The sequence below is a fragment of the Macaca thibetana genome, chromosome 16, assembly GCF_024542745.1.
Source record: "Macaca thibetana thibetana isolate TM-01 chromosome 16, ASM2454274v1, whole genome shotgun sequence".
NCBI lineage: Eukaryota > Metazoa > Chordata > Mammalia > Primates > Cercopithecidae > Macaca > Macaca thibetana.
Window position 1 is genome coordinate 37,704,959 of NC_065593.1, and position 27,799 is coordinate 37,732,757.

The following is a 27,799-nucleotide window of genomic DNA, read 5'->3' on the forward strand; positions in this document are numbered from 1 at the left end:
GAATGACGGCAAGGAGACCTAAAAAGAGAGTGGTACACCTTGCATGGAGGCTGTGAAAGGAAAGTTCTAGACTTGGAGGAAAAGGAAGTAGGGTGTAAATTCTGGCTCTTACACTGTCTTACCTGGGTGACCTCTGCTGACACTCAGCCTCCCTGGCCCTGACTGTCTACCTTCACCATATGGACTGGATGATACCAGTATCTGTTGCACAGGTAAAAAGAGGTGATGAATGTCCAGGTCCCCAGCACTCCGGGGCACACTGAAGGGCACAACTCTTCCTGTCCTTTGCCTCCTGCCCACCCTCAGTCCATCTTGGGGACTGATCAGCAGTGGGAACAGGGCGGAGAGTTCAGATGCTGTTATCAGACAAGCCTGGAGGGGGAGTCCACACCCAGCTCTACCTCCTGGAGGGCTGTGACCCTGAGTCCAAGAGACAATCCCACCAAGACCCCACTTAACAGTCTGCAACATGGGGAATACCACTATCAGCCCCCCAGAGAAAAATTAAATGAGATAATGTGAATAAATGGCCTGGCCTAGTATCCCACACTTTGCACTCACTATAAATAATAAAATTACATCTCATTAAATTGCAGTCAGTTAAAGATAGTCCGAAACAATTTCACACAGTTAGAAATGTGTGTCCACAGGGGTGTGCACATGTGTGTGAAGATACTTCAAGCAAGTGTGTGTGTGTGTGCGCGCGCGTGCACGCGCGCACACATTCATTCTGTTTCCTGCAACGAGAATATAAAGTACCGAAGGGGAGACGCAGTCTGTCAATTTACTTGTTACCTCCTTTCACAACCACTGGATTTACTCACTGTACTGCTCCCAAGGCCCAGCAGCAGAGTCTCCCTGACTTTGATCATTCTGGATTCAAATAAGTTACGCCAGAATCCTGAGAGGTGGTGAGTCCTGCCGAAGGGGACACATACAGTAACACTAGCCACCAGCCAAATGAGAAATAAGCTATTCTGAAGACAGACACAAATAATGCACAGAGCCTATGTATGAGAAAAAAAGCTACTAAAATATGAGCATTGAAGAGCATTATGACTTTGACACATTCAAAAGCCTCCTTAGTCTTTTAATAAAACACTTGATAAGTCTGCACATCCCGCCACAGTCCACAAACATTACTGCAAAATTAACTGGGCAGCTTCAGACCCGGCGAGTGCCATGCCAGGGAAGATGGTTTGTGACTGCTTCTCAGACAAAAGGACAACTGTTCTAAGGGCAGCAATGGTGGCCACTGTGGGCATGGCCAAAGCTTGCAGTATATCTTACTGCAGGCATACTGGGTCACAATGACAAGTGTTAATGAAAAACAACAGAGAGAGAAACAGAAATAGAGAAAGGAAGAAAGAGAGAGAGAGAAAGAAACCAAGGGTTGGGGACGTGCAGAGATGTGCTATGTGTTGGCAAGTAGAAGCCTGTTTGGAATACTCTAAAAGCCCATCTGGGCAGCACCGACTTTCCTGACACAAATAGGCCCACGAGATTCCAAGGCAGGTTATGGCTCGAAAAAGAAATCCCACTTCAAGTTTGCAAACACTACCCCTGGACTTGTTTTAAAAGCAGAAAGATACCAAACAGGGCTCATCCTCCAGAGCTTTCCATTATGCAAGCCGGACCTGTCTCGTTTAATTATTTCCAATCCCTCTCCCTAGGCAGGGTGGGGCTGGGTGATGGACAAATCCCCCTTACTGCTTTAAATCAGTCTGGAAGAGAGAAGTGCTGTAACGTACACAGTCATCAACACACTTGGCTATTCTTTAGACCCAGCCAGAAGGAATCCATCCCCAGCGGACAATACCAGAAAGGGCCATGGGGGAGGCCTTTTCAAAACCAACCTGGAAGGGCAGCTCAGAGTCACTCAGAATGCAAGGCTGGGCTGGAGGAAGCTGGCTTTCTCTTTGTTGCACGATCTCTTATCCAGGCAGAAATTAATACCAGAGACAAGAACATCTCCATGTTGAGGCTGAATAAAGGTCATGGCCCTCATCCCAGAGAGTAGTTCACAAAGGTCACACCTGGGGACAGGGTCATAGCTGCCCATCACCCTGGGCAAACCAACAGCACAGAACCTTCAGCCTGGCCAGTAGGCGGCTGTGCCTTTGTACCCACGGCAAACACGTCAGCCATAGTGGGAGGAACAAGTGACGGAGCTTAGCAAGGGCACCGTGTCTTCTCAGGACGCCTCAGCAGCTCTCTCCCACGTCAGCCCTTCAGCAGGGAAGATCCAGACCTGTGCAGGAGGGGACTGTTCCAGACCTGGGCTCCCATGCAATGTCCACAATTACTCAAAGATGCAGGACGCAGCCTCCTTGAACCTGCCGTTTCCACAGGAGCCAGAGGAGGGTGGTATACACAAAAGCCAACAAGGGTCAGCCCCACTAAGGCAACAGGGCCGTCTAAGGAATGTGTCATCCCCAGCAAGAACCCATTCTCAAGGCACCATCTCCCTTCACCCACTAGAAAGAGGCCAAATTAAACACATCACCCATGGTGACATGTCCTATCTGTCTGTCTGACTCTCTCTATCATACACACACCTTCTCACACTCCGTTTCCTGGCTGCTGGGGGCTCTTGGGTTGGTCCCAGTCTGTTCCAGAAGCAGAACCCAGGGGATAATTTTACTGCTGTCTCCACAGACATTCAAGTCAGAGAATGCTGACAGGTACAGGCCTCGCATCTTTTCCAAGTCTCCTTGGGCATTTGACAGGGGAGGGTTCAGCTGCAAAGGGCCCCAGGGAGTCTCAGCTCTCAATGCATTTTCCAAACAGGCACAGAAGGGAGAAGCCCAGCACCAACCTGCCGGCCTCTAGCAGCTTCTGTGGGAGCTCCTGCCCTGAAAGTCACAGCCCCACATCCCTCCCCAGCCATTGTTACCACCAGCTCCCAGCCCAGGCCCCACGTGGCAGCAAACGCCAACAAAACTGCTCTAAAAGGCCACTCTGTCTGCTCCTGCCAGCACGTGGGACATCACACCAAATGCAAGCCAGACCCTTCCACCTCAGCTTCTGCTGAATTTCACTTAAATGATGATGGCCAGGTTCAAGGACAAGGTTCTTGAGGACACAGCTGTAGCAGGGGCGGGGGCCACGGCAGCCTCTTCTTAGGACTGATGAGACTACTTCTGGCATGTGCCATCCAACCCCATCCAGCGCTTACCTTGCCAAACTGCTCGAAATATTGCTTTACATCTTCCACTACTGTGTTCGCAGATAACCCGCCTACAAATATTTTCTTTGTTCTTGTGACCATCTGCAAGAAATGACAAGAGAAAGGCATGGGTTAACCAGGTTATCTAAAGCAGTGCTCAAGAGGCTGCTGAAAGAAACCACTTTCCACATTTCTCTAGGAAGGCAATTTTAGATATATTCAAGCTGCACGACGCGGGCGTTTAGATGTCTAAGGATGCTAGAGACAGTCACTCTGCATATCTCAGGCATTCAGATGGCAACCTAAAAGTTTGAGTTTCATACAGACACAGAGACTTCAGAACCTCATTGGCCACAACACACAACTTCATTCTGATGGACTAGCAAAAAGAGAAAAATCACATGTCAAGCTATTTTAAAGCTAAGAGACGTGAATAAAACAGACCTAAATGCATAAAAACTGCTGCCCAGAAACTATCCACAAAACCTGTCAATAAGAAATGCACATGATTCAAAACTACGCGCAGACTGTCTACGCTGAGCTGTTTGAGTTAGGTGCTGGTATACGTCTGCAACCAACACAGACGCTGACCTCGCAGCCTGAGGACCACCCTGCAAGCTCTGTCCAGGATTCCTCCTCTTGATTTCCTGTGATTCACCCTGATTCACCCTGCACCCAGTCAAGCCCAGCTAATCCCCAGATCCCTACACCTTTGTTCCTGCAGGTCCTTCTCCTTGGGGTGCCTCTCCACTCCTAAACCTAACTACGGCAAATTGTAACCTTCCTCCAGGATCCAGCACATTTCTCCAAAACTCAAAATAGTTATTTATCATTCCAGCCAGGAGCTAGTCCACCCTTTTCTGAAACCTCCTAACAGTGCCTCTATATCCCTGTCTTAGCACTCACTGCTCTCCACCTTGTGTGAAGTTACTTCCTCCTCCAGACAATAAGCTCTTGACTCCTCTACAAATCCTCCACCAGGCCAGGCACAGCATCAGGCACATAGAAGCCAACACTGAGTGTTGTGTGGATGCACGTGTGAAAAAAATGTGGCCACATTTCCGAATACCACCGGCTTCAAAGCCAAAGGAGTAGGAAGCTCAATGACATGAACTGCTCAGAGTGGGAACCAAAATCTTACATATAGGAGCCAAAAATCAAGAAAATAAATTTCTTTCTTTCTAAAGATTGAGTTTAGGCTATGTGCCATTTTATTTTTACTGTCACAATAAAAAAAAAAAAAAAGGAGAATGACATTAACTGTTCAGAGTGGGAAGACAAAATCTTACACGCAGGAACCCAAATCAAGAAAATAAATTTCGTTCTAAAGACTGAGTGTAGGCTATGTGCCATTTTAGTTTTATGGTCACAATACAAAATTGTAGAATTTGATGGGTGAGGGTCTGACCAGTTTGTTGGCATATAATCAACACACAATGTCATCTGTGTCTACTGCAACTCGATGTGATGTAGGATGCTGAAGCACAGGAGCCATGGCTGCCTGGGTCAGTCATCACGGAGGCTCCTGGCACATCCGCTGAGTGAATGAGTGAACCAACCCACCTCAACAGGAGCCTGAGGTGAGTGACACCAGGGGGCACAGTGGTTACTGGCAGACTGTGCTGTAGGGTATTGGAAATTCAGCTCCTGGGTCTAACTCTGGGTGTGACCCTGCATGAGATGCTGGGCCAGGGCTCCAAGGTCCCACCTAATGCCCAATTCCAATGAATCCATGAACATCACAGCCATGATGGAGAGAGGCTGGCAGACTTCAGGGAGCTCTTGCTTTAGCTTAGTAGCTCCCACAGAAGACACAGGCCACCACAGCCTGCTGGTTGACTCCAAACTTAAATATCCTTGTCATGGACCTTCCATAGAGGACGTTGTTCTAACAACTCAGTATACCACCTACTCCCTACTTCCTCCTACCTATTAGAATGAAGCAGTGGCTTGCTCATGTGTTTAAAGCTGGGATTGACTGTTTTTTCACCTCTTTTCAGATGAATGAGGGATTAGATGAGATAGTGCATGTGAAAAACTCTATGAAGATCCCACCACTGTGCACAGCACTGAGCTCCAAGTACTTCTCATGACCTGGTAGGCCTCTTATGCTCACCCATTATTGTCCATCTCCCTTCTCACCCATTCCTTAAGTCTCCCTGGTAAATCAAGGTCACTTGAATGGCAAAATTCCATCAAGCCCTTTCCAGATTTAAATTTCTCCCTACACTCATGAATCACCAAATTTTACTAAGCTAACTTTCCTAATGTATTCATTCAACAGATACATTAAGTGCAAGGTGCTGGAGCTTACATTCTAATAGAATGTGGAATGTAATCCACTATAAAACGAAGATATAATGATTAGCCTACCATACAAGGTTCCTGTTAGGAGTAAATTAAGTAACATACGCCCAAGTGTCTAGCAGGGCACTGTGTAGTCACTAAATAAATGGCCACTGTAACTGAATCCAAAGTCAGTTACTAGATTCATCTGTCAAGCTCAGAACTAAACACGCAGCGAAAAGACACATTACACAAAAATGTGCCTTTGAAAGGGCATCTCTTACTGCCCTAAAGTCTTCCACTCTAATTTCAAAAACACCTTCCTGCATCTCTACGTGCTTTTAGATGGGCAAAGATTCCCAACAGTTTAATTGTAGATTTTTCATTCCTTTTTTTCCCTTACCCCAGCCAAGTAATTAAATATCTGTAAAGAAACACTCATGTGATCTACCAACATGTACTAGAGTTCTCAACTTGAAGAAACTCTAGAGAGCCATACTATAACCTGAACCCCACGGTCTCATTTATACACTGTTGAGAGTCGGGCGGGTATACAGCAGTCCTGTCTATATTCCAAACGTTCATGTGGACCCAGAGAATTCAACAAACAACATGTCTTCATTCCAAATAACAGAACAGATTGTTCATTCCCCAGTAACTGGTGAAACGAAAATATCTCTTCGTACACCCTCCACCGTTGCCTTATAGCCATAAACCTGCCTAGGCAGAGCCCTAAACATGGAGGCAGCCATCCAGCTATAAATCTACACAGTCCCCAAAAAGCCTTTAAAATGCCTTTTTTAAAAAAAGAAGGATGAGAAATTCCAGGTCCCAGACAATGCACCAAAATGTCCAAGTTACTAAAACATCCTCCTCCTCAGCAAACACTGAAAGAAACTGTTTTAATCAAAACCTTCCAAACGTGAAAAGGCCAGTGGAAACATGGGCAACCCTTGGTTAGCTGCTCACCAGTGTCTCGGCTTTAGGAGAAGGGAGCACAGCTGCAGGGGCAACAGGGCTGTGCGCAGTGACCTCTCCCGCCAGGGGCGTGCTGGGGGAAATGGAAGTGATTTACTTTGAGAATCCTGCCAGCATGACTGCCAAATGCACTGTGGCCTGCTCCACAATTTGCATTCTGGTGAGGGACATGGGAGGCAGAGGACCCCAGAGTCACACATTCTTCTCTCGGTTTCCTTGCCATCTCCATGGCTACTGAGGAGGGCAGGAAGGGGATGAGGCCGGGATGTTGTGTCCTGACTCTCTGTGGGACTAAATGGAGGTCCTCGAATTCCCATCAATACTATGCAAGGTTTCTATGGACACATGAGGGTGCACGCACATGTATATGCACACGCATGGGTGTGTGTTTGGATCAACTCCAGTCCCACTCCTTGAGTCTTGGCCTCTATCTGCCTAAGGAATCATTCAGTATCCCCATAACTTTAACCCTGGATACAGTGAGCTGGACAAAGTTCCTAGGACCCCGGGCTCTATATTCCTTTTGGGTTATTAAAAAAAAAAAAAAATCCTCTTTACCCACTGAAGACAGAGCCACCTGTTTTCCTCCTATGATCAGCCCTTCAGGTAGCTGTTTCCTAGCCTGCAGCCTTAACACCAGTAGAGTACCCATACAGGGTACAAGGAAGCAGCCACTGCATCCCAAAATGCTCAGATGGCCCCACTCAGCTCCACAGTGAACCGAGATGGAGAGCCACCCATCTGTTTCAGGGAGCTCAGTCCAAAATCCATTAGGAAACTGATCTTAAATTTCCTTTGCTTAGAGTTTCTAGTGGAGAGGTTGCAGATAACATTTGGGTATGTGAGTGCTTCCCACCATTAGAGACACCAGATACCTACCCGACAGCCTTGCACCATGTGGGGACAGCCCCCTCTCCCAGCAGGCACCCCTCCTTTTATGGTTTAAGGTGTCACTCTGGGAAGCAGGAGGTGTGCACGTGTGCGTGTGCGCGCTCTTGCCCGTGTGCACAAAGGGCAGTGGGGAGTGTTCAGGCTCTCACAAATCATTGCTGGAAAGTTCCGCATCTAGACCTGTAATTTAACTAAACACCGCTGCTCTCCACATACCCCTTGGCTCCATAAAGAAAACCCCAGCACCCATTCCAGTTCGGAAAATTGCTGTTTACACGTAAGAACTGGCCAAAGCCAGTACTAACCAGAGCTGCAAAGAGCACTCCACCTTCCTGCCTCTAAACAGAGAGCTGGCTTTTTAAGTTTAAAAAATTCCCTTTAAAAAAATGTGTTTCCATCAGAAATGGTCACTAGGAACGGGGCCACTGTTTGTATTTTTATAAAATAGGATAAAGCAAATGGGGTGCGTGTGTGTGTATGTGTGTGTGTGTGTTGTGTGTGCTGTGTGTGTTTTGTGTGTGTGTTGAAGGCAGAGTGGGGTAAGGGGAGGTTAGAAAAGAGAAACTACTTTTAAAAATGAGATTAAAGGGAAAACTTAATTCCAACAGCACTGGCCTAAAGATACTCGTTATCACACAAGGAAAACAAAAACAAAACAAACACCAAAAAAACACAAATATTTCTTAATCCGAACAAATACATGAAAAGGCAGGAAATGGCTCTGGAGAGCCTTAAATGAGTATGAGAGAGGCCCACAGAAATTAAATCAGCTCTGGCTATTATCATGTTCCTTAAAAGAGTTCAAATTTCCCATGATGAAAAAATGTAAGCCATCTTCACTCCCCAAGAACACAAGCTTGTCTACAGATGATGCCTCATCTGTGGGAACCCCAAGGTGGAGAAAGCCCAGGAAAGGTGTTAAAATGCTAGCAGTGGGTAGGATGCTGCAAACCTTCTAGTTCATCCTCCCCACTGTGCAGATGGAAAAGTCAAGTCCCAGTGAGATGACTCGTGTGCTAGTTAAAGGCAAGGCAGCTAGTTAGGAGGACAGCTTTCCCAGGCTCAGACAAGTGCTCTGTCTGTTACCCCATCCTGTCCAGTGACATTGAAGAACGAAAGTGCTCACAACATTCAGAATCCAGGATGAAATCCTATGTATCTGCCAATATGGCAGTCTTCTCCCATCAGTCTGCATTTGAGAACTAAGTCCAATCTTTGCATGGCAGACCCTCAAGCAGGGCTGCCTGAGATCACAGAACTCCTAAACTCCAAGGCTCCATTCCCCAAGGTGTTTCATTTAAGGGACCTGCCCTCTAAAATCCCTACTTCTCCCCATGTTTTTCCCATCCTCCCTCACCCTCACAACCGCCAATACTACCATTCTTGCCACCACCAACTCCACCACCATCATCCTCGGGGCCACCCTCCTGCCAACTTCATCACTACCATAACTACTATCACCATCACATCTGAATCCAGTGGCAAACTGACTTAGCTTGCAAAATCAGAACACAGTTCAGGTACTGGGGCATCTTCTCCAAGTGTTTCAAGGATCACATGTGGAAAAGAGACTGGGGTGGATCAAATAGAGTCCCTCCAAAATTCATGTCCACCCAGAATTTCAGAAAGTGACCTTATGTGGAAACAGGGTCTTTACAGATGTAAGTAGTTAAGAATTTTGAGACGAAGTCATCCTGGACATAGGGTAAGCCCTAAATCCAATAATGGGTGTCCTTCCAAGAAGAGGACAAGCAGACACAGAAAGAAGGTGGCCATGTGCAGATGAAGGCAGAGCCTCGAGTGACGGGTCTGCAAACCAAGAATTGCTGGCCACCAGTGGAAGCCAGGAGACAGGTATGGGACAGTTTTTCCCACAGAGCCCCCACAGGGAACCAGTCCTGCTGACACCTTGATTTCAGACTTCTGGACTCCTGACCTATAATAGACTATATTTCTATTTCTTCTTCCTTTTTTTTTTTTTTTTTTTTTTTTTTTCTTTTTGAGACGGACTCTTCCTCTGTCGCCCAGGCCCAGGCTGGAGTGCAGTAGCGCGATCTCGGCTCACTGCAAGCTCTGCCTCCCGGGTTCATGCCATTCTCCTGCCTCAGCCTCCCAAGTAGCTGGGACTACAGGCGTCCGCCACCACGCCCGCCTAATTTTTTGTATTTTTAGTAGAGACGGGGTTTCAGCGTGTTAGCCAGGATGGTCTTGATCTCCTGACCTCGTGATCCTCCCACCTCGACCTCCCAAAGTGCTGGGATTACAGGCATAAGCCACTCCACCTGGCCTACTTCTAGTTCTTAAACCAATCAGTGTGTGGTAATTTGTTACAGCTGTCCCACAAAACTAATACAGAGATCTATCTGGGATAAGCCCAAGGACACCAGTGCCTTGACCTCACCTTTTTTTGGTGACAGCAGAGCCAGAGTCCACATGCAAACTCTATCAATTATGGAGGAGGAAGGCATCACACCCACCCAAACAAGGCAAGTCACCGGCAGAGGCCACGGGGAGTACATCTCTGCCTTAAATGGTCAAATGACACCTGTCTTGAGGTGAGGAATGGGAAGGACAAGGCCACCTGTAAGGAGAAGCAACCCAAAAGTGACACGAGGATTCAAGTTCCTCTGATAAAACACATGATGAAAGTAAGGCCAGGGTTAATACAAGGGCAGGCTCCTGCCTAATAAAATCTGAGCTATTGAGATATGCTTTTCCCCTATGGAAAAGCCCTTTTCCTGGTGTCTGCTTCCATGCCTAGAATTCTCTGCCCTCACTATAGATCATCTGTGGGCCAGGCCTGAGCTATGCCTTTCCCATGAGGTGCCTGATTTAGTCCTTATGTCAATCTTACGACAGGTCCCAGCCACTCTTCCACAGATAAGGAAACCAAGGCTCAGAAATGTTAAGCATCCAAAATCAAACAGCACTATGGAGTGACAAATAGAGAATCCAAATCTTGCCCTTCCCATCCACTGCTCTAACACCTTCATTTGCTACTGTGTCATCTTCTTTCTTTCCATAAGAAAAACACAATTGGAAAAAGGGGAGGACTGAGGGCACCATGAGGAGCAGGTATGTCTTCACCTTTTCTAATTTTGCAGCAAAGATGCAAAAATGACAAGCCAGATCTTCCTGGTGAAAATTTTAAATGGTGCAGCTACTTTGAGAACAGTCTGGCAGCTCCACAAATGATTAAACATAGCGTTACCAGGCTGGGCATGGTGGCTCCCACCTGTAATCCCAGCACTTTGGGAGGCCAAGGCAGGTGGATCACCTGAGGTCAGGAGTTTGAGAACAGCCCGGCCAACATGGCAAAACCCCATCTCTACTAAAACTACAAACGTTAGCTGGGCATGGTGGTGCATGTCTGTAATCCCAGCTACTCAGGAGGCTGAGGCAGGAGAATCACTTGAACCCGGGAGGCGGAGGTTACAGCGAGCCAAGATCGCACCATTGCACTCCAGCCTGGGTGACAAGAGTGAAACTACATCTCAAAAATAAAAAATAAATAAATAAATGAATATAGCATTACCATATGATCCAGCAATTCTGCTCCTTAGTATATGCCCAAGATAAATTAAAACCTATGTCCACCCAAAAACTTTTATACAAGTGTTCATGGCAGCAATAGCCAAAAAATGGAACAACCCAAATATCCATCAACAGACAAATGGATAAACAAAATGTGGTACATCCATAAATAGAATATTATTCAACTGTAAAAAGGAATGAGGTACTGACACATGCTGCAGCATGGATGAACCTCGAAAGCGTTATGCCAAGTGAAAGCAGCAAGACACAGAACACCACATATCACAGGCTGGGTATCCCTTATCTGAAATGCTTGGAACCAGAAGTGTTCCAGATTTCAAATGTTTTTGGATTTTGGAATATTTGCATTATACTCAATAGTTCAGCATCTCTAATTCAAAAATCCAAAATCTGAAATGCTCCAATGAGCATTTCCCTTGAGCACCATGACAGCACTCAAAACGTTTCAGATTTTTAAGCATTCTGGATTTTGGATTTTCAGATTAGGGATCTTCAACCTGTATTTGATTCCATCCTTATGAAAGTCCATAATAGGGAAATCTGTAGAGACAGGTAAATTAGTGGTTGCACAGAGCTGGGGGACAGGAAGGGAGTGATGGCTAAAGGGTATGTGGTTTCTTTTTGAGGTAATAAAAACGCTCTAAAATTGACTGTGGTGATGGGTGCACATATCTGTAAATATACTAAAATCTATTGAATGGCACCATTTTAAATGAATGAATTATATAGGATTTGAATTATATCTAAATAAAGCTGTCAAAAAAATGACAGGCCAGAGAGATCCCTAAGCCAAGAGTCTGAATGCAAAAATGACTTAAAATAAACCCACGTGTCCAAGAAAGTGTGCCTGCCTACCATTCCCACCGCTTCATCCCTCATCTAATTCCACAGGCCTCAGGTCACCCACAGTTGACCACCGGAAAAAGGTATAACAATATTTGACGTTGCTGATTGCTAAAATTAATTTAACTTCAGAGGAAACTAATTACAAATATAACCCCAAATGTTTCTCCAAGCTCTCCCTCGCTGTATATAGCTATTAGCCAGAGAGCACCAGGGTTCAAGCTACAATTTGGCATTCCCTCTAAATAGCCTTAAAATTGGAAGGAAAAAAATAGCCCTTGTCTATATGGAGCTGGAATATAATTTCCACACAATTATACAACATAGGGCACAACGTTACCTCTGATTAAAACAACAGAAACTCACCTACAGGAGAATGTGATCTTGTAATGAAATGATCAGGATGCTTCAGCTGGGGGCTGAGGTTCCCCACCCTCATCTCAGAGCTCTCTACCTGGCTCCCTCCCAGGCTAATTTAAAAAATACTACTTCCTCTTATCCTAGGGAAAAAGCCACAGCCACAGGGGTGACCTGTCCACAGATTAGTATCAGAGAGTAATATCCTAAACAGTAGCACTGAGCCCTATTGGGGACTGGGGGAGGTAACAGACAAAGGTAGAGAGATGAGGGCTGCCTTGGAAAGCACAGGAAATTAAGGATCATGATCCCTGCATCAACCGCTGTGGAGCGAGGTGGCTGGCGAGCTGTCATTGGGATCCCAGGCATCCAGGCTGCTCTGCGTCCCAGGCGGTTTCTCCATCACTCCATCCCTCTGGGAACCCGTGCCCCCCAGTGCTCACCACAGGGCGATTCAGACCCACTATAGGGAAGACCCCAAAGACTTTCTCAAGTGTTTGAATGATTACCAATACACTGATGCAATTAAAACCCATAATCTTTTACAACAGTGGTATTAAGCAAAATTAAGAAACCTTCACTGTCGTTGAATCTGCGAGGAAGTCATGCATTTCTGCATAACAAAAGAGGCCCCTCTAAAGCCCCAGCATGGGAAAGGCAGTCAAAGCAGATTCTTAATAAACCTCAGAAAGAGGGGGGAAAGAAAGAGCCAGACGGGATGGCGGGGCTGGTATGAACTCAGTCTTTTCCATCTGTGCCTGTCACTCCAGCAGCGGGAGCCCGAGTCGCCCACCCAGGGTGGAATTCTTCTGAAGATGCATAGATGACTCACGGTGAGGGGCAGGGCCCTAGAAATGATGGCATGATGGTCTCAGGGCCCCATGACTAAAGCACAGGCCCAAGGTCATTCTGCCTACAGAAATGATACAAATACAACAATAATAGGAAGTTTGCATTTTCAAGCACATCTATGTCTACTGAGACATGCTAAATAACTGACCCTGGTTTCTCAGATGAGGTTGGGTCAAGTCTCTTAACAGTTCTGAGCCTCACTTTCTCCGTTCTGTAAAACAGGCCTAGGACCCTGGCTGAAATAACACAAGCTGAAACAACAAATGTGAAATTGTAACCCTGAGAACACCATCCACACAAGGGTTCTGTCTCCTCCAGCGCAAACCTTTCTCCCAGCTTCTCCTCCTGGCTGGAATCTCCTCAGTGCCTATTTCCAGGCGAGAAATGCCTGAGGCTCTTCACACCGGCTGTGCTCAGGGTAAAAGAAGCCATACCACGTCCAGGCTGCAGGATTTAGGAACACACAACCTTGGTGATAAGCTCAGAGCTCCCAAATTGCTCTTTTCCCAAAACATTTCTGTTTATCTCGATAGCAACTACCAGGGAAAATGGTTTCTACACAAAAGTTGAGCATCTCAAAGTTCCCTGTAAACAGAAGTAAACAGCCACCCGCTGATCTATCATCTTGGGGAACCTCTGAGTCCTTCACCATGACATTTGGGAAATATCACAGACAGGCTGAGAAACCATGTTAGTAGGAAGGGCCAAGACTACAGACCCTCGGATACACGACAACTTAAGGAAAACCAAGCTTCAGAGGGAAGCCAGACCAAGAGAGGATTTCCAGAGCCCATCCCTCCAGTAAACTGGGAGTCACCTGCCAGTACAAGGCCTGTTCTCATCAGCAACAATCTGACCTGCTCTTCTTAGGAGAGAATGTATAAAAACTTTGCTGGTAGGCAGGTTCTAAAGCCACGTTAACCCCATCCCCCAAACCCTCCAGTTGATTTCATGAAAAGAACAAATGGCGGCCTCAACCCTTAGCCTTGATTACCTTCATTACCATATTTCAGATGTACATGGCAATCAGTTTCTGATGAGCAAGTTTTACCTAATCCACACACTGACACTCCTGTAGTGCAGAGGTTTTCAATTCTGGCTGCACATTCGCATGGCCTTGGTGCAGGGGTGGGGGTCGTTAAAACTTACTGATACCTGGGCCCCACCCTCAGGGATCTCATTAGTTCAAGGCGAGGCCTGGGCATCAGTATTTTTAAACACTCCGCAGAACATTCTAATATGCAGCCAGAGCTCTGTAAGAAGCTGCTTCTGCCATCTAACGGGAAAAATGGCAAGGATGGAGGCCTCAACAAAAGCCAAGTTTTTTGAGACAGGGTCTCACTCTGTCGCCCAGGCCAGAGGCCAGTGGCATGATTATAGCTCGCTGCAGCCTTAACTCCTGAGCTCCAGTAATCCTCCCATCTCAGCCTCCTGAGCAGAAGAGACTACAAGCACACACCACCACATCTGGCTTTTTTTTTTTTTTTTTTTTTTTTTTTTTTTTTTTTTCGTAAAGACAGGGTCTGGCTATGTTACCCAGGCTGGTCTCCAGCTCCTGGCTTCAAGTGATCCTCCTGCCTCAGCCTCCCAAAGGGCTGGGATTACAGGATTAAACCACCATGCCCGGCCTTCAGATTCTTTTTCATTAAAACCCTCCCTGAGCATGAGGGGTGAAGAGCCACAGAAGAGGAGAAGGAGCTGGGATTCGAACGAGAAACTGCTGGGCTTGAGTCCTAGCTGGGTAATTTTAGGCAAACTATGCGTCAAGTGGGGGCAATACCTATATGTCACAGAGCTGCTGTAAGCATCAAATTATTTTACTGTGCCTGGCACACAGTAGGTGTTGAAAAAAGGTTTCCCGAGTCCTGAGAAAGACCAAGAGGGTAAGAAAAGAAACAGCAGTGGAGTGTCTCCAGTGGCAAGCCATGTTCATTAATCCACTCTCTCATCAAACCTGTTGTGAGGACCCACTATGTGCCAAGCACTGCATGAGACCTCATCTCTGCTCCAAAGATGCTTACATTCAAGTAAGAGCCTGTGTTATTTCTAGCACAGTAGAGCTGTAAGAGCACAGGGCTGGGCATGACCTGCAGCTTAAAGGTTAGCAGGGGAGAGCCAGGAAGAAAAGGGAGAAGGGCCTATGGAGCCTGTCTGGCAGAAGGACTGTTAGTGGTCCCAAAAGACTGCAGCACAAGACATTGTGGGATGCAAGGAGGATAGGCCAGGCCCAACGGGAAGGCTGAATCTCTGTGGGGTTTAAACAGGAGAGTGACTTTTCAATCCAGCTATTGAAAAGAAGAGCAGGGGGGCCGGGTGCAGTGCCTCACACCTGTAATCCCAGCACTTTGGGAGGCTGAGGTGGGTGGATCATAAGGTCAAGAGTTCGAGACCAGCCTGGCCAATACGGTGAAACCCTGTCTCTACTAAAAATACAAAAATCAGCTGGGTGTGGTAGCGCATGCCTATGGTCCCAGCTACTTGGGAGGCTGAGGCAGAAGAATTGCTTGAATCTGGGAGGCGGAGGTTGCAGTGAGCTGAGATCGCACCACTGCACTCCAGCCTGGGTGACAGAGTGAGACTCCGTATCAAAAAAAAAAGAAGAAGAGCAGGGGCCAGGCACCGTAGCTCACACCTGTAATCTCAGCACTCTGGGAGACTGAGGCAGGTGGATCACTTGAGATCAGGAGTTTGAGACCAGCCTGGCCAACACGGTGAAACCCCATCTCTACTAAAAATACAAAAATTAGCCAGGCATGGTGGTGCACATTTGTAATCCCAGCTACTCGGGAGGCTGAGGCATGAGAATCGCTTGAACCCAGGAGGCAGAGGTTGCAGTGAGCCAAGCTGGCGCCATTGCACTCCAGCCTGGGTGACAAAGGGAGACATCTCCAAAAAAGAAAAAAGAAGAGCAGGGCCACCGGGTGAGGAGGCTGGGTGATCTTAACACTTAGATGTTGACAAGGAAGTGGAGAAAAAGGCATGAACCAGGAGCAAGACACCTGGACAGCAGTCCTAAGCAACCCACATGCGGGCTGGGATTAGCTCCCCCACCAGCAGGTCCCTTCTTGCCCAGCTATTCTACTGTTCCAGAAACACCCCAGGAGCAGGAGAGCAAGTGGGGGCAGGTGGGGAAGCGATAAGCACATTGCACCCTGGGCACAGTGGTCTTTGGAAACACACTCAGCCATCTGTTAAGTCATAAATTATACCTATCAAGAAAAAAAGTCAAATTCCCCCCAGCACAGATATGCTGATCTGGCCCCTTCCATCCTCCACAAGTAACTTCCTTTGAGGGAAAAGGGGGAAACCCAAAGAAGGGCTTGTAGTAAAAGAGAGAGGCCAAAATCATCATGAGCAAGTCTCTCTGCCTTTTATTGAATATCTCACCCTCTAAAGATGGAAGATGATTTTTCTAAACCCAGGAGGGCCATAGAGGCTGAAAAGAGCACCAGATTTGAAGATTTTGGAATGGGAAGGCCAGGTTCCAATCCCAGTGCCCTGAGCAGGCTGAAAGATAGAGTGGAAAGAGGACAAACTCAGGCAACCCGATCCTGTCATGCATTTTACTAGGTGATCACTACAAGTGACTAAGCTTCTCTAAACTTGTCGCTGCTTCTACAAAATGGGAGTAAAAGAGATAACACACGAAACATGCTTATTTGGAATGGACTGGAATGACAGGTACACAATTAAGTCCCTCTTCCCCCTCCCCACCACCTTCCCTTCCCCACTAGTGACTTCACCTCTGTCTGTTCATCTGTGAATGGGGATCAAACCTTCCCTGCCTGCTTTATAGGCTAAACAACAGAAGGAAAAGCACTTGGAAAAGTCATGACACACACTCTGTAAATTAAATACTAATTATTATGAATTCTACTACCCTTGATTTCTCAGACACCACCCTGAATCAATCCATCTCCAGCCCATCAACTTCCAATGGTTAGAGATGCTCCAGCAAAAATGATATGCTATCTCAGCACAAGGCAGTGTCTCTATCTGCCTTAACCTAGGTAGCTCCTGTAAAGAGTAACAGACTGTTGCACATTAGGAAGATCACTCTCTATGAGATAAAGCTAGCCATGCCTCGGAGGTAATATTTCTCTGCTGCACCAATATCCTAATCCATCCATGCTCTCCACATGCCAGGAACATATTTCTATAAATCCTCACATAAAAGAAAACTTATTTTCCAGAGGGATAAACAGAAGAGAAAAGGAAACAACAGTCGCAGCAAAAATATCACCAATCAAACAGAACTCAGTCCGCCAGGAACTTTACTAAATGTGTAGTGTTACAGATGTTTCATAGCCATGATGTCTGTTCTATTTAAAACGCTTGCACTAGGCCAACCAAACAATGAAAAAGAAAAAAGGAAAAGATATATTCCCCAATGCACCCAACCCAGCTAACTGGTCTGGGCTGGCTGTTTATTGAGGCAAAGAGGCAACTGGGGACCTGTAGCTGTCGGCCAGAACATGGAGGGCTCATTTTGTAGTTCACCCTGGAGGGCTGTCAAATCAGACACATGGCCCAGCAAATGCCATGTGGCTGTCTCTGAAGGGCACTTCTGCCTGGAAGCCCAGGGTCTTCTAAGGGGAAATTGCCCTGCACCTGGCAAGCACTTAACAAAATCTGGTTCCCTTCCCTCTAGGAAGAAAAATCTGTACTGTTAAACCTCATTTGTCCAACAACACTTAATCATTCCCTCCACAAACATTTGTTGAGTGTCTGCCACATACAAGGTACTGGGCTAGGGACTCATAGTCAAATCAGCTGCCATCAGGATGCCCCTCAGAAAGTGTGCTTCATAAGGGAGGGCTGTGGTCAATGCACCCTCCAGCATGGAAGCCTCAGAAGGGAGGGCCGTGGTCAATGCACCCTCCAGCATGGAAGCTTCAGAAGGGAGGGCCACGGTCAATGTCCCCTCCAGAATGGAAGCTTCAGAAGGGAGGGCCATGGTCAATGTCCCCTCTAGCATGGAAGCTTCAGAAGAGAGGGCCGTGGTCAGTATCCCCTCCAGAATGGAAGCTTCAGAAGGGAGGGCCATGGTCAATGTCCCCTCCAGAATGGAAGCTTCAGAAGGGAGGGTCGTGGTCAATGTCCCCTCCAGAATGGAAGCTTCAGAAGGGAGGGTCGTGGTCAATGTCCCCTCCAGAACAGTAGTTTCAGAAGGGAGGGCTGTGGTCAATATCCCCTCCAGCATGGAAGCTTCAGAAGGGAGGGCCATGGTCAATGCACCCTCCAGCATGGAAGCTTCAGAAGGGAGGGCCATGGTCAATGCACCCTCCAGAATGGAAGCTTCAGAAGAGTCGTGGTCAATACACCCTCTAGAATGGAAGTTAAGGACTTGCATCTGTTTGGTGCACCCCTGTATTCCTAGTGCCTAAAAGAATGCCTAGCACATGGTACGCATTCAATAAATATGGGTTGGACAAATGCAGGATGAATGTTCCCTGCTCTGAATTACTCTGTGGATATTCTAGGTTCTTGGACACCCTACTTGTTTTCTCTCTTTCCCCTCAGGTAATCCCAAACACTCCTTGCTGCTAAGCTGGGCACAAGCACTAAGAAGATAAAAACCTTTGTTCCTACAAAGAACAGCTGGCCAAAGTTCTGTTCAGCAGCCACTGAGGACCCAAGCAGAAAGTGCCACAATCAGAAGATGATGTTAGAAGATGAAGTTAGAACATCAGAAGATGAAGTTAGATGAAGTCAGACAAACCCTTCCAGGCTACTTGGACACGTACAGCTGGTGATTCAGTAGGGGCATCTTTATATATAAAAAAAGACCATTGGTGAGTCTTAACAAGAAATCAGTCAAAGGGGCAAGTAAAATAGGGAAGGGCCAGAAACCACCAGCATTCATAGATTCTAAGACAATTTCCATTGCCTGTACTACCTACCCCTGATGGATTCCAATCGACATCAACCATTAATGAGCACCTAACAGGCAGTGGGATCCCAAACTGCATGATTTCGTTCTGTGCCTTGAAGATCTCCCAGAGGCCTAACACACACCATGGCATGGGTGTGCAAAAGAGACAGGCATAATAAAATGGTTACCCGAAGCTGCTAAATTTGAGGAACACAACACAGCAACAATAACTATAACACAGAAGTCAGGCCAGTCAGGGAAATATGATGAACTCTGTCAGCAGAGTCAGGGCAGGTTTGAAAGAGGAGATGCTTGGCTAGGGTTTGAAATGATGAGCAGCAGGAGTTTTTGTTTGTTTGTTTTTGTTTTTTGAGACAGAGTTCTGCTCTTGTTGCCCAGGGTGGGGTGCAATGACACTATCTCAGCTCACTGCAACCTCCAACTCCTGGGTTCAAGTGATTGTCCTGCCTCAGCCTCCCGAGTAGCTGGGATTACAGGCGTGTGCCACCAGGCCTGACTGATTTTTTGTATTTTTAGTAGAGATGGGGTTTCACCACGTTGGCCAGGCTGGTCTCGAATGAGCAGGAGCTTTTCAGGAAGACAAGAGAGAAGGGCAGACAGAATCACAGCAGCATAGAATATCATTGCTTGTTTCAGGCACTAAACTTTTGGATTGCTAGACATCAAGTGAAAATGAGGGTCTGAGGGGAGATGAGGATGGAGACATGAAAAAGGGTTATATCACAAGGAGTCTTGCAGACCACAACAAAGAAGATTGGACTTCATCCTGTAGACAAAGGGTAACCATTTTAAGCTGCGGAATAACATAACCAGCTTTGGGTTTTAGATAGGTTATTCTGTAGAGGATGGATCTGAGAGGTTGAAAATAGAGCCTATAAGGACAGTTAGGAGCTTATCATAATAGTTCAAGATGAAGGGACCCCGAACTAAAGCAAGAATCATTTGCATAACAAAGAGGGAAAAGATTTAAAAGAGTGTAGGAGACAAAATTATCAGGATTGGGTAAATGGCCAAAGGCAGAAAGGAGGGAGAGGGAGGGGTCTTGAGTTTACTGGGTGGCTGATGGCGGTGTCACCAATTGAGATAGGCGATGCAGAAGCAGCAGGCTTGCAGAGGAAAGATAAATGTGTTCCCTTGGAGTATGTTAAATTTTCAGTGTCTATAGGACAATCTGTGTATCTGCTCTGGAACTCAAGAGAAAGATCAGACTAAATTCACCAATGTCTAGTGGCCACTGAAATCATGGGAGTGGATGCGATGATGGGGTAGAATAAAAGCAAGGACAAGAACAGTTTCAGGAGTAAGCCAGCATCTTTTGGAAACCCAAAGCACCACCCCACTGAACTACGGGAGGAGCAAGAAAAACCGCTTTGCCAATTGTGGCACATCGTTCCTTGGTCTCTGTCCCTCCCCTTGAGTCTGAGGGAGCTTCTGACTCCTTCAACCAACAGAAGACAGCAGAAGGGATGAACATGAACTTCAATGCTGAGTCATAAAAAGATGCTGCAGCTTCCAGCTTGTTCACTGAACACTTACACTCAGAACCCTGAGCCACCAAGCAAGAAGTCGCACTCCTCTGAAGCCGCCCTATTGTAAGGAAGCCCAACCACATAGACAGACCACATGTAGGAGCTCCATTCTTTGAATCATCCCAGTTCAGGAGCCAAACATATGAGTGAACAAGCCTTCAGATAATTCCAGCCCGTTGCTATCATGTCTCCCCTTGATTTCAAGTCTTCCCACCTGAGGTCCTACACAGGGTGAAAAAGAAACCAGCTGTCCCTGCTATGTCCTATCCAAATTTCTGACCTGAGACTCCAAGAGCATAATAAAATGGTTACCTGAAGCTGCTAAATTTGAAGGTAATTTGTTCCACAGCAACAATAACTATAACACAGAAGTTAGACCATTTCAAATAGAAAGGAAGGGTCAACGGTGTTCAATATCACAAAGATGTTTAGTAGGATGAAGAGTCAGTTTTCAGTTTCACTGGATCCAGATCTCAGCCACATACTTCCCATGATGGATCTGGGTGCTTGCTGGGCCAGCAGTCTATGTGCAGCTATCAGCAAACTCTGAGCTGCCATGTGAGCAACTCTCCCAGACAGGCCCACGGGTGCACCAAGCCGTGGACTGACTTGGCAGTCCCTGGTTAGTTGTAAGTATTCATTGGGGGTAAACCTCACTGCTGATGGCAACTGGCATTGAAAGATTTATCCATAAATATGATAACCACCTCCAAAGCACACCACCATATGCTTGTCATGGTCAACTCTGCCTTTAGAAAGGTAGGAGTCTAAAATGTCAGTTTTTTCTGGGTAGAAAGGATTTCTATTTTATTATTTTATTTTTTTAGACGGACTCTTGCTCTGTTGCCCAAGTTGGAGTGCAGTGATGCAATCTTGGCTCACTGCAACCTCCGCCTCCTGGGTTCAAGCGATTCTCCTGCCTCAGCCTCCCAAGTAGCTGGGATGACAGGCACGCACTGCCACGCCTCGCTGATTCTTTTTTATATTTTTAGTAGAGACAGGGTTTCACCACATTGGCCAGGCTGGTCTCGAACTCCTGACCTCAGGTGATCCGCCCACCTTGGCCTCCGAAAATGCTGGGATTAGAGGCATGAGCCACTGCACCCAGCCTAGAAATGGTTTTTATATCTATTATCATTGTAAATGTCAGTAGTTCCAAACAGCCACCTTAAAGCAGGCTGATGGGCTATGTATTTTTAAGAGGCCTTTCTTGCCCTTGCCAAAGGCCCTCTTCCTCTTCCTAGGCAAAATCTGAATTCTTAAAACTCAGGACACATCTAAAACTATGATAATGTTGTATAGTTGTTCTCCAAGTGGCATCTGTGGCTCAGGACAACTCATTTCCTGTCCAGCCATTAAGTCTCTGGGTCTCTGTCCTTGCTGGGAAATGAAGCATTCCTCTCTCTGGCCACAGATCCTGTTTTATAAACCTGCTTGGTCCTCCACCCTGTTCCTGCTGTTCACAGGCCCTTTCTTCCCCAAACCTTCTCTGTGTCCCAAAGTGAATCCAGGGCAAATGAACATGTTCAAACACAGGGACTGAGCCACCTGGGACATAGCAGAGTACTCAGTTTACACAAAGAGATGCCTAGAAATAGAATAAGATCCAATGGTACAATTACCCAAAGGAGAGACCTGATCTTACTAGACTTTTGCTTTCTCAAAATCTCATCGTAAGAAATGTGGCTTAGTTTTAACTGTCCTTTAATAAAAACAATTTCTGAGCAGCTACTTGGAATGAATCCCTATGGGAAGAACAGAAGTAATAACTGGGACCACTGGCCTCATGGTGGAGGGGGTAGTGTTTTCATCAGGGAGGCAGGATATCTGCACAGACATCAAAAACTGCCAGCAGGCTTTTCTAGCCCTTTGTTACCAGATTCCCAACTAACATTGAAGCTTCATCTTCCTGTTCTGTCTACCCTCTATGCTCCAGCGACATGTCTCTGACCATCGCTCACACTTCCACACCCCAGACCTTCATTCAAACGGTTCCCCCACCCAGGAATATCCTCCCACCTGTCTTTACCTCCTATCATGATTCTCAGACCCTCAAGTCTTGGTCCAAATGTCTGTGCTCAAATGTCATCGTCTCTACTAGGCTTTCCTTGACTACCCTATTGAAAACTTCAATTCCACCCACACCTCAGCACTCCCTAGACCTTCTTCCGGCCTCTCATCTTCTAGCACATTCTATAATTTGCTTGTTTTATTTCTCATCTGTCCCCCTCCTACCAGAAAGGAAGCTTTCTGGTCAGGAATTTTGTCTGTTTTGTCCACAGATGTATTCCCAGTACCTGGGCCATTCAGTGACATGCAATAAATATTTGCTGGATGAATGAATGACCATCCTAAAGCATCTCCCCAACACCCCTCAGTCACATACACTATTCTTTTCTCTACACCTGCACAGGATGTAAACTATTCCTGAATAGTGGCATTTCATTTCATTCTGCTTCCTATTATCACTAAGTATTTACCCATTAGGTTTAAGTTCCTTGAAGGCAGAGACCATGTCTTTTCATCTTTGCATCCCCCCAAAGCACTGGTGGTGCTCAAGTATATAGTCTATTGAATTTAACTTAAAAATCAAATTGCGTGGAAAATAGGCAAAGAATGCACAAGCTCACATGACTCTATACCTAAGTGATTTCTCAAGTCTTTTCTTGTGAGCAGAGCACAGTGCCAGGGCCTCTGAAAATACAAAGATAAGCAAGATGCACACGGAATAGCACCAGCCACACAAGGCTACTGAAGTTAAATTGTAAATTAATTAAAATGAAGTGCCATTAGCAATTCAGTTCATGGTCACCCTAGCCACATTTCAAGTGCTCCATGCCCACGTGCATTAGGATGAGCATTTCCTCTATCACAGAAAGTTCTATAGGACAGCAGTGACACCGACAGTCTTGCCCTCAATATGTAACTTGCTACTGGGGCATACAGGACAGGAACAAGAAGGACCGGGGGAACAATAAGGTAACAGATCCTAAAACAACCAGCAGAGGCCATAGGGCTGGGAGGAGGAAGGGTCACTGCCTTGGGGAGGGAAGAAAGCAGAAGAGGCTTCAAGGAAGGGGAGATATTTGAGACGGCCCATTTAAAAATGGGTGGGTTTGGTCAGGCACGGAGGCTCATGCCTGTAATCCCAGCACTCTGTGAGGCCGAGACAGGCAGATCACTTGAATCCAGGAGTTCAAGACCAGCCTGGGCAACATGGTGAAACCCCATCTCTAAAAAAAATTCAAAAATCAGCCAGGTGTGGTGGTACACCTGTAGTCCCAGCTACTTGGGAGGCTGAGGTGGGAGGATCGTTTGAGTTCAGGAGGTTGAGGCTGCAGTGAGCCATGATAATGCCACTGCCCTCCAGCCTGGGCAACAGAGTGAGACCCAATCTCAAAATAAAAATTGAAAAGTAAATGGGTGGGGTTTTCTAGGCAAAAGAAAGGGAGGTCAGGTCAAGGAAGAGCCACTGGTGTGGGAGCTGGGGGGTATGTGTAAGATGGGGGTCGGGGGGAGCCAGAATTCCAGGCCAGGACTGCTGTGGACCCCCTGAGAAACTGGATGGGGGAGCACAGACGACCACCAGAGAAAAAGCCAGAAGGATAACTCGATGCCGAGATCTCCATGGGTAACAGGGACATCAGCACACACAGAAGCGAGAGAAGGGACCACCTGGTGGTGTCAGGTATAGGACGAGCCAACTACTTTGGCCTTGGTGCTGGAGGAGTAACAGATGTCCAAATTCAAAGCACCCAGGTGCTCACAAAAACAGAATCCCCCTGCCCTCCTAGACTGTTAGTATCTAGAAGGCAAACCCACATCCACTTGGTTGGTTGGGGGTGGGGTCTGAAGGACTAACCCTTTAGGCCAGCACATTTCACCAAGGAATGTCTCAAGACCTCACTTTGAATAAATCCCAGTGGGCGCTTATAGGCCCCCCAGCTTGTCCCCGCTTCACTCTTCCTGTTAGGAAGCCAGAACGATGGGGGCCTTCCAAGTTTCTAACTTGCTGACAAGCACCGCTCCTAACCAAAATGAAAGTCTGGGCGGCTCTGCCTCAGAAGCCGCCGCTTAGAAACCCAGGGGCACACGCTCTGTTCAAGTTCAGCAGGCCTGCCTTCCACAGTCCCGCCCAGGCCGCCCGCTGAGGGTTAAAGACTTGATTTATGCACACTCTGGGGGCTCAGCATGGACCGATTCCAGACGTGGAACGGGGCCTTAACCAGGTGCTTAAGATGCAGGGCACAACGTGGTTAATGCTATCGTAGGTGGCTCCACAAAGACGAGGGTGCGTTTCAGCAAAACAGCTAATAATAAGAGCGGGAAGAGGGGAGAGGTGGAGAAAGTCATCCTGGCATTGGCTGGGGTTCATCCTCCTCCCACCCCCTAGCACGGGCACCTCTGTGACAACTTGCTTCTATCTCCAATTAGCCTATTTTCAGCAGCCGATACCCAATATGCTAGGCTTTCTATTCAAGAGCCTTTATCTAACATGCACATACTTGGCAGAAAAGAAAAAGGAAAAGAAAAAAAAAAAAAGAAAGAAAGAAAAGAAAGGATTTCTAAAGTGGCCAGACCAAAAAACAAAGAGAAGTTGGGAGGGGTGGGGAGTCACCGTATTCGAGAACAAAGAAAACTCTGGAAACCCCTGGAAGAGCCCTGCCTGCCTCTTCCTATTAAACAATCAAGAGCTGACCGGGTGCTGAACGCGTAGCCACTGAGGAGGGTTAAGAGGGCGAGGGGCCACTCCAGGGGCCCCACTTCTCTCCCCACAGCGTCCAGCAGGCCTCTTATCGCCAGCCTGCAGGACAGTGGGGGCCTCTGCCTGTTTCAAGAGGGGACCGTGGTGAGAGGTAAAAGGGAGGAGAAGCCAATCCGAGAAGTAACTTCCTGATGGCCGACAGCTGACATTCGTAACTGAACACAGGATATGCCAAGAAAGTATCAGGCCTGGCTTTTCTCTCCCTGATAGATGACAAAGCAAAAAAAAAAAAAAAAAAAAAAAAAGAAGAAGAAGAAGAAGAAGAAAACGAAAAAACAACCGCGGCCACACACATCTCATAAATCACGACTTTTATCGAAGGCTTCGCCACATAATAGCAACAGTCAAATTGAATAAAGACACCCTTCCATAAAGTACCAGTGAGAGACCACATTTCCCCCAGCCCAGGGTGGGTGGGAGGGAAAACTCAACCCTGACTCAGAGAAGGGTTTGGGGAAAGCAGATCGAGTAGTAGAGACAGGTGGTGCTTTTTTTTTTTTTTTTTTTTTTTTTTTTAGGTTTTTCTCAAAACACGGAGATTTGGCAGCCAAGAGAAGTGGGGTGAGCTGAGAACAGGGCCACACAAAATCAAAACAAATGCATGAGGGAGGATGTCAGGGTTTTGTTCCTGAAGGGTCCGGGGGTGGGTGAGTTTGATGAGGGGATGGACAGTGAAACAACAACTTCCAATGGGTCTGCAAAACACACGCAAAAGAGCAAAAAGGAATGGACCCAGGTAGGCGACTGAACCCCATCAGAGGACTGTAGACCCCAGGCGCAGGCTGACGGCTCACATATGACATAAACTCAGCCACCTAGCACAGGTAGCATTTTGGGCCCATGTCGCTGTGAGAAGAATGCAGCTTCCACTCATTTACTGTCCCTGTCATTCCACATCTGGTGCAGAGTCACAGAGGGGTATTCAGTTTGGGGCAAGGCCTTCCTCATGGGTGGCTGATTCACGCTGGAACCTTCGTGGACCACACTCAAAGCCTGGTATGCCAACACCCCTAAACGTGGGCAAACTAAGAAATTAAGAAAAGAAACAAGAAATGGGCTAGGCATGGTGGCTCATTCCTGTAATCCTAGCACTTTAGGAGGCTGAGGCAGGCGGATCACTTGAGGCCAGGAGTTCGAGACCAGCCTGGCTAATACGGAGAAACCCTGTCTCTACTAAAAATACAAAAATTGGCTGGGCACAGTGGCTAACATCTGTAATCCCAGCACTTTGGGAGGCCAAGGCAGGCAGATCACAAGATCAGAAGTTCGAGACCAGCCTGGCCTCTACTAAAAATACAAAATTTAGCCAGGCATGGAGGTACATGCCTATAATCCCAGCTGCTCAGGAGGCTGAGGCAGGAGAATTGCTTGAATCCGGGAGGCGGAGGCTACAGTGAGCCAAGATTGCATGTGCCATTGCACTCCAGCCTGGGACGTGACAGAGCAAAACTCCGTCTCAAAAAAAAAAAAAAGAATGCCCATAATGCCTTCACTTCTGAAGAGGGATGGAGTGAGCAGATGAGAGGTTCTATCTAGTTCTATCCTCCTTCTTGTCTACTACTCATCAAAACAAATTAGCTTTTTTTTTTTTTTTTTTTTTTAAAGTAATGAAGAGCAAGGGGGAACAAATGAATGCATGTCTTTCCAAATTCTGCCATTTGCAGAATCCTGGGAAATATATTTACAGTCAAATATATTTGAAGTCCTTGTCATAAAGATGATGACTTCCATAGGGCAGGTCACTGCCAAGGTGAAGGGGCATGAAGCTCTGAGCACAGGAGGCCTCCCTTCCAAAAACACTTGCTGGACTGAACTGTGGAGAATCCCTGCTCACCCGGGCACGGCCCCAGATTCCCTGTCCTTTCTCCGACACATAATTCCAACTGTGGAGCCAGCCACAATGACACAACATATGAGGTGATGTCACAGGGCAGAAGGTTATCTAAGGAAAGAAGGGGATGCCCTGATTAAAGTCGGAGTTAAAGATTAGCAGACTCGTACCTGAGGGAAGTCAGGCTTGGCTCATTCCTTCCTTCTGAACTGACGACCCCAAGTACCTTAAAAAAGGCACTTGAGAGTCGGGTATGGTGGCTCATGCCTGTGGTCCCAGCACTTTGGGAGGCTGAGGTGGGTGGATCATGAGGTCAGGAGATCGAGACCATCCTGGCTAACACGGTGAAACTCCATCTCTACTAAAAATACAAAAAATTAGCTGGGCGTGGTGACAGGCACCTGTAGTCCCAGCTACTTGGGAGGCAGAGGCAGGAGAATGGCGTGAACCCGGGAGGCGGAGCTTGCAGTGAGCCGAGATCGTGCTACTGCACTCCAGCCTGGGTGACAGAGCGAGACTCCATCTCAGGGGAAAAAAAAAAAGGTACTTGTGGGTCAACGTGAACATGGTCAACCCAGAATGACCATGTTCTTCTCCTTTCCTGGGTCGGGGGTGGGAGGAACCCAGGGGAAGGTGGGACCTTACTGACATGCAGGTCTTGGCAGCAAACGTTGCCCAAAGGCAAAGGGCAGAAATTTTCGATTCCAGAAAGCAGCTGAGATGCCACATTTTCCCAGAAGAGGAAGATGCTATTTCTGAAAGGCTAAGGTTGAGCCAATCAGCTGCTCATAAGCAGAGAGCTCTTCAAAGGGGTGAGGAAGACAATGGTGGGCCTCAGAATTTTATT

General features: G+C 47.0%; 1 protein-coding gene across 10 annotated transcripts in view; it reads right to left on the minus strand.

Moving 5' to 3' along the window:
* MSI2 (musashi RNA binding protein 2) overlaps nt 1–27,799 on the minus strand; it is a 432,237-nt gene that overhangs the window by 282,100 nt on the left and 122,338 nt on the right. For all 10 annotated transcript variants that reach the window (XM_050764741.1, XM_050764740.1, XM_050764746.1 and 7 more), the window contains one exon: nt 3,179–3,271. In XM_050764741.1, coding sequence (XP_050620698.1) covers nt 3,179–3,271 — 93 coding nt within the window. The remainder of the gene's footprint in view (nt 1–3,178; nt 3,272–27,799) is intronic.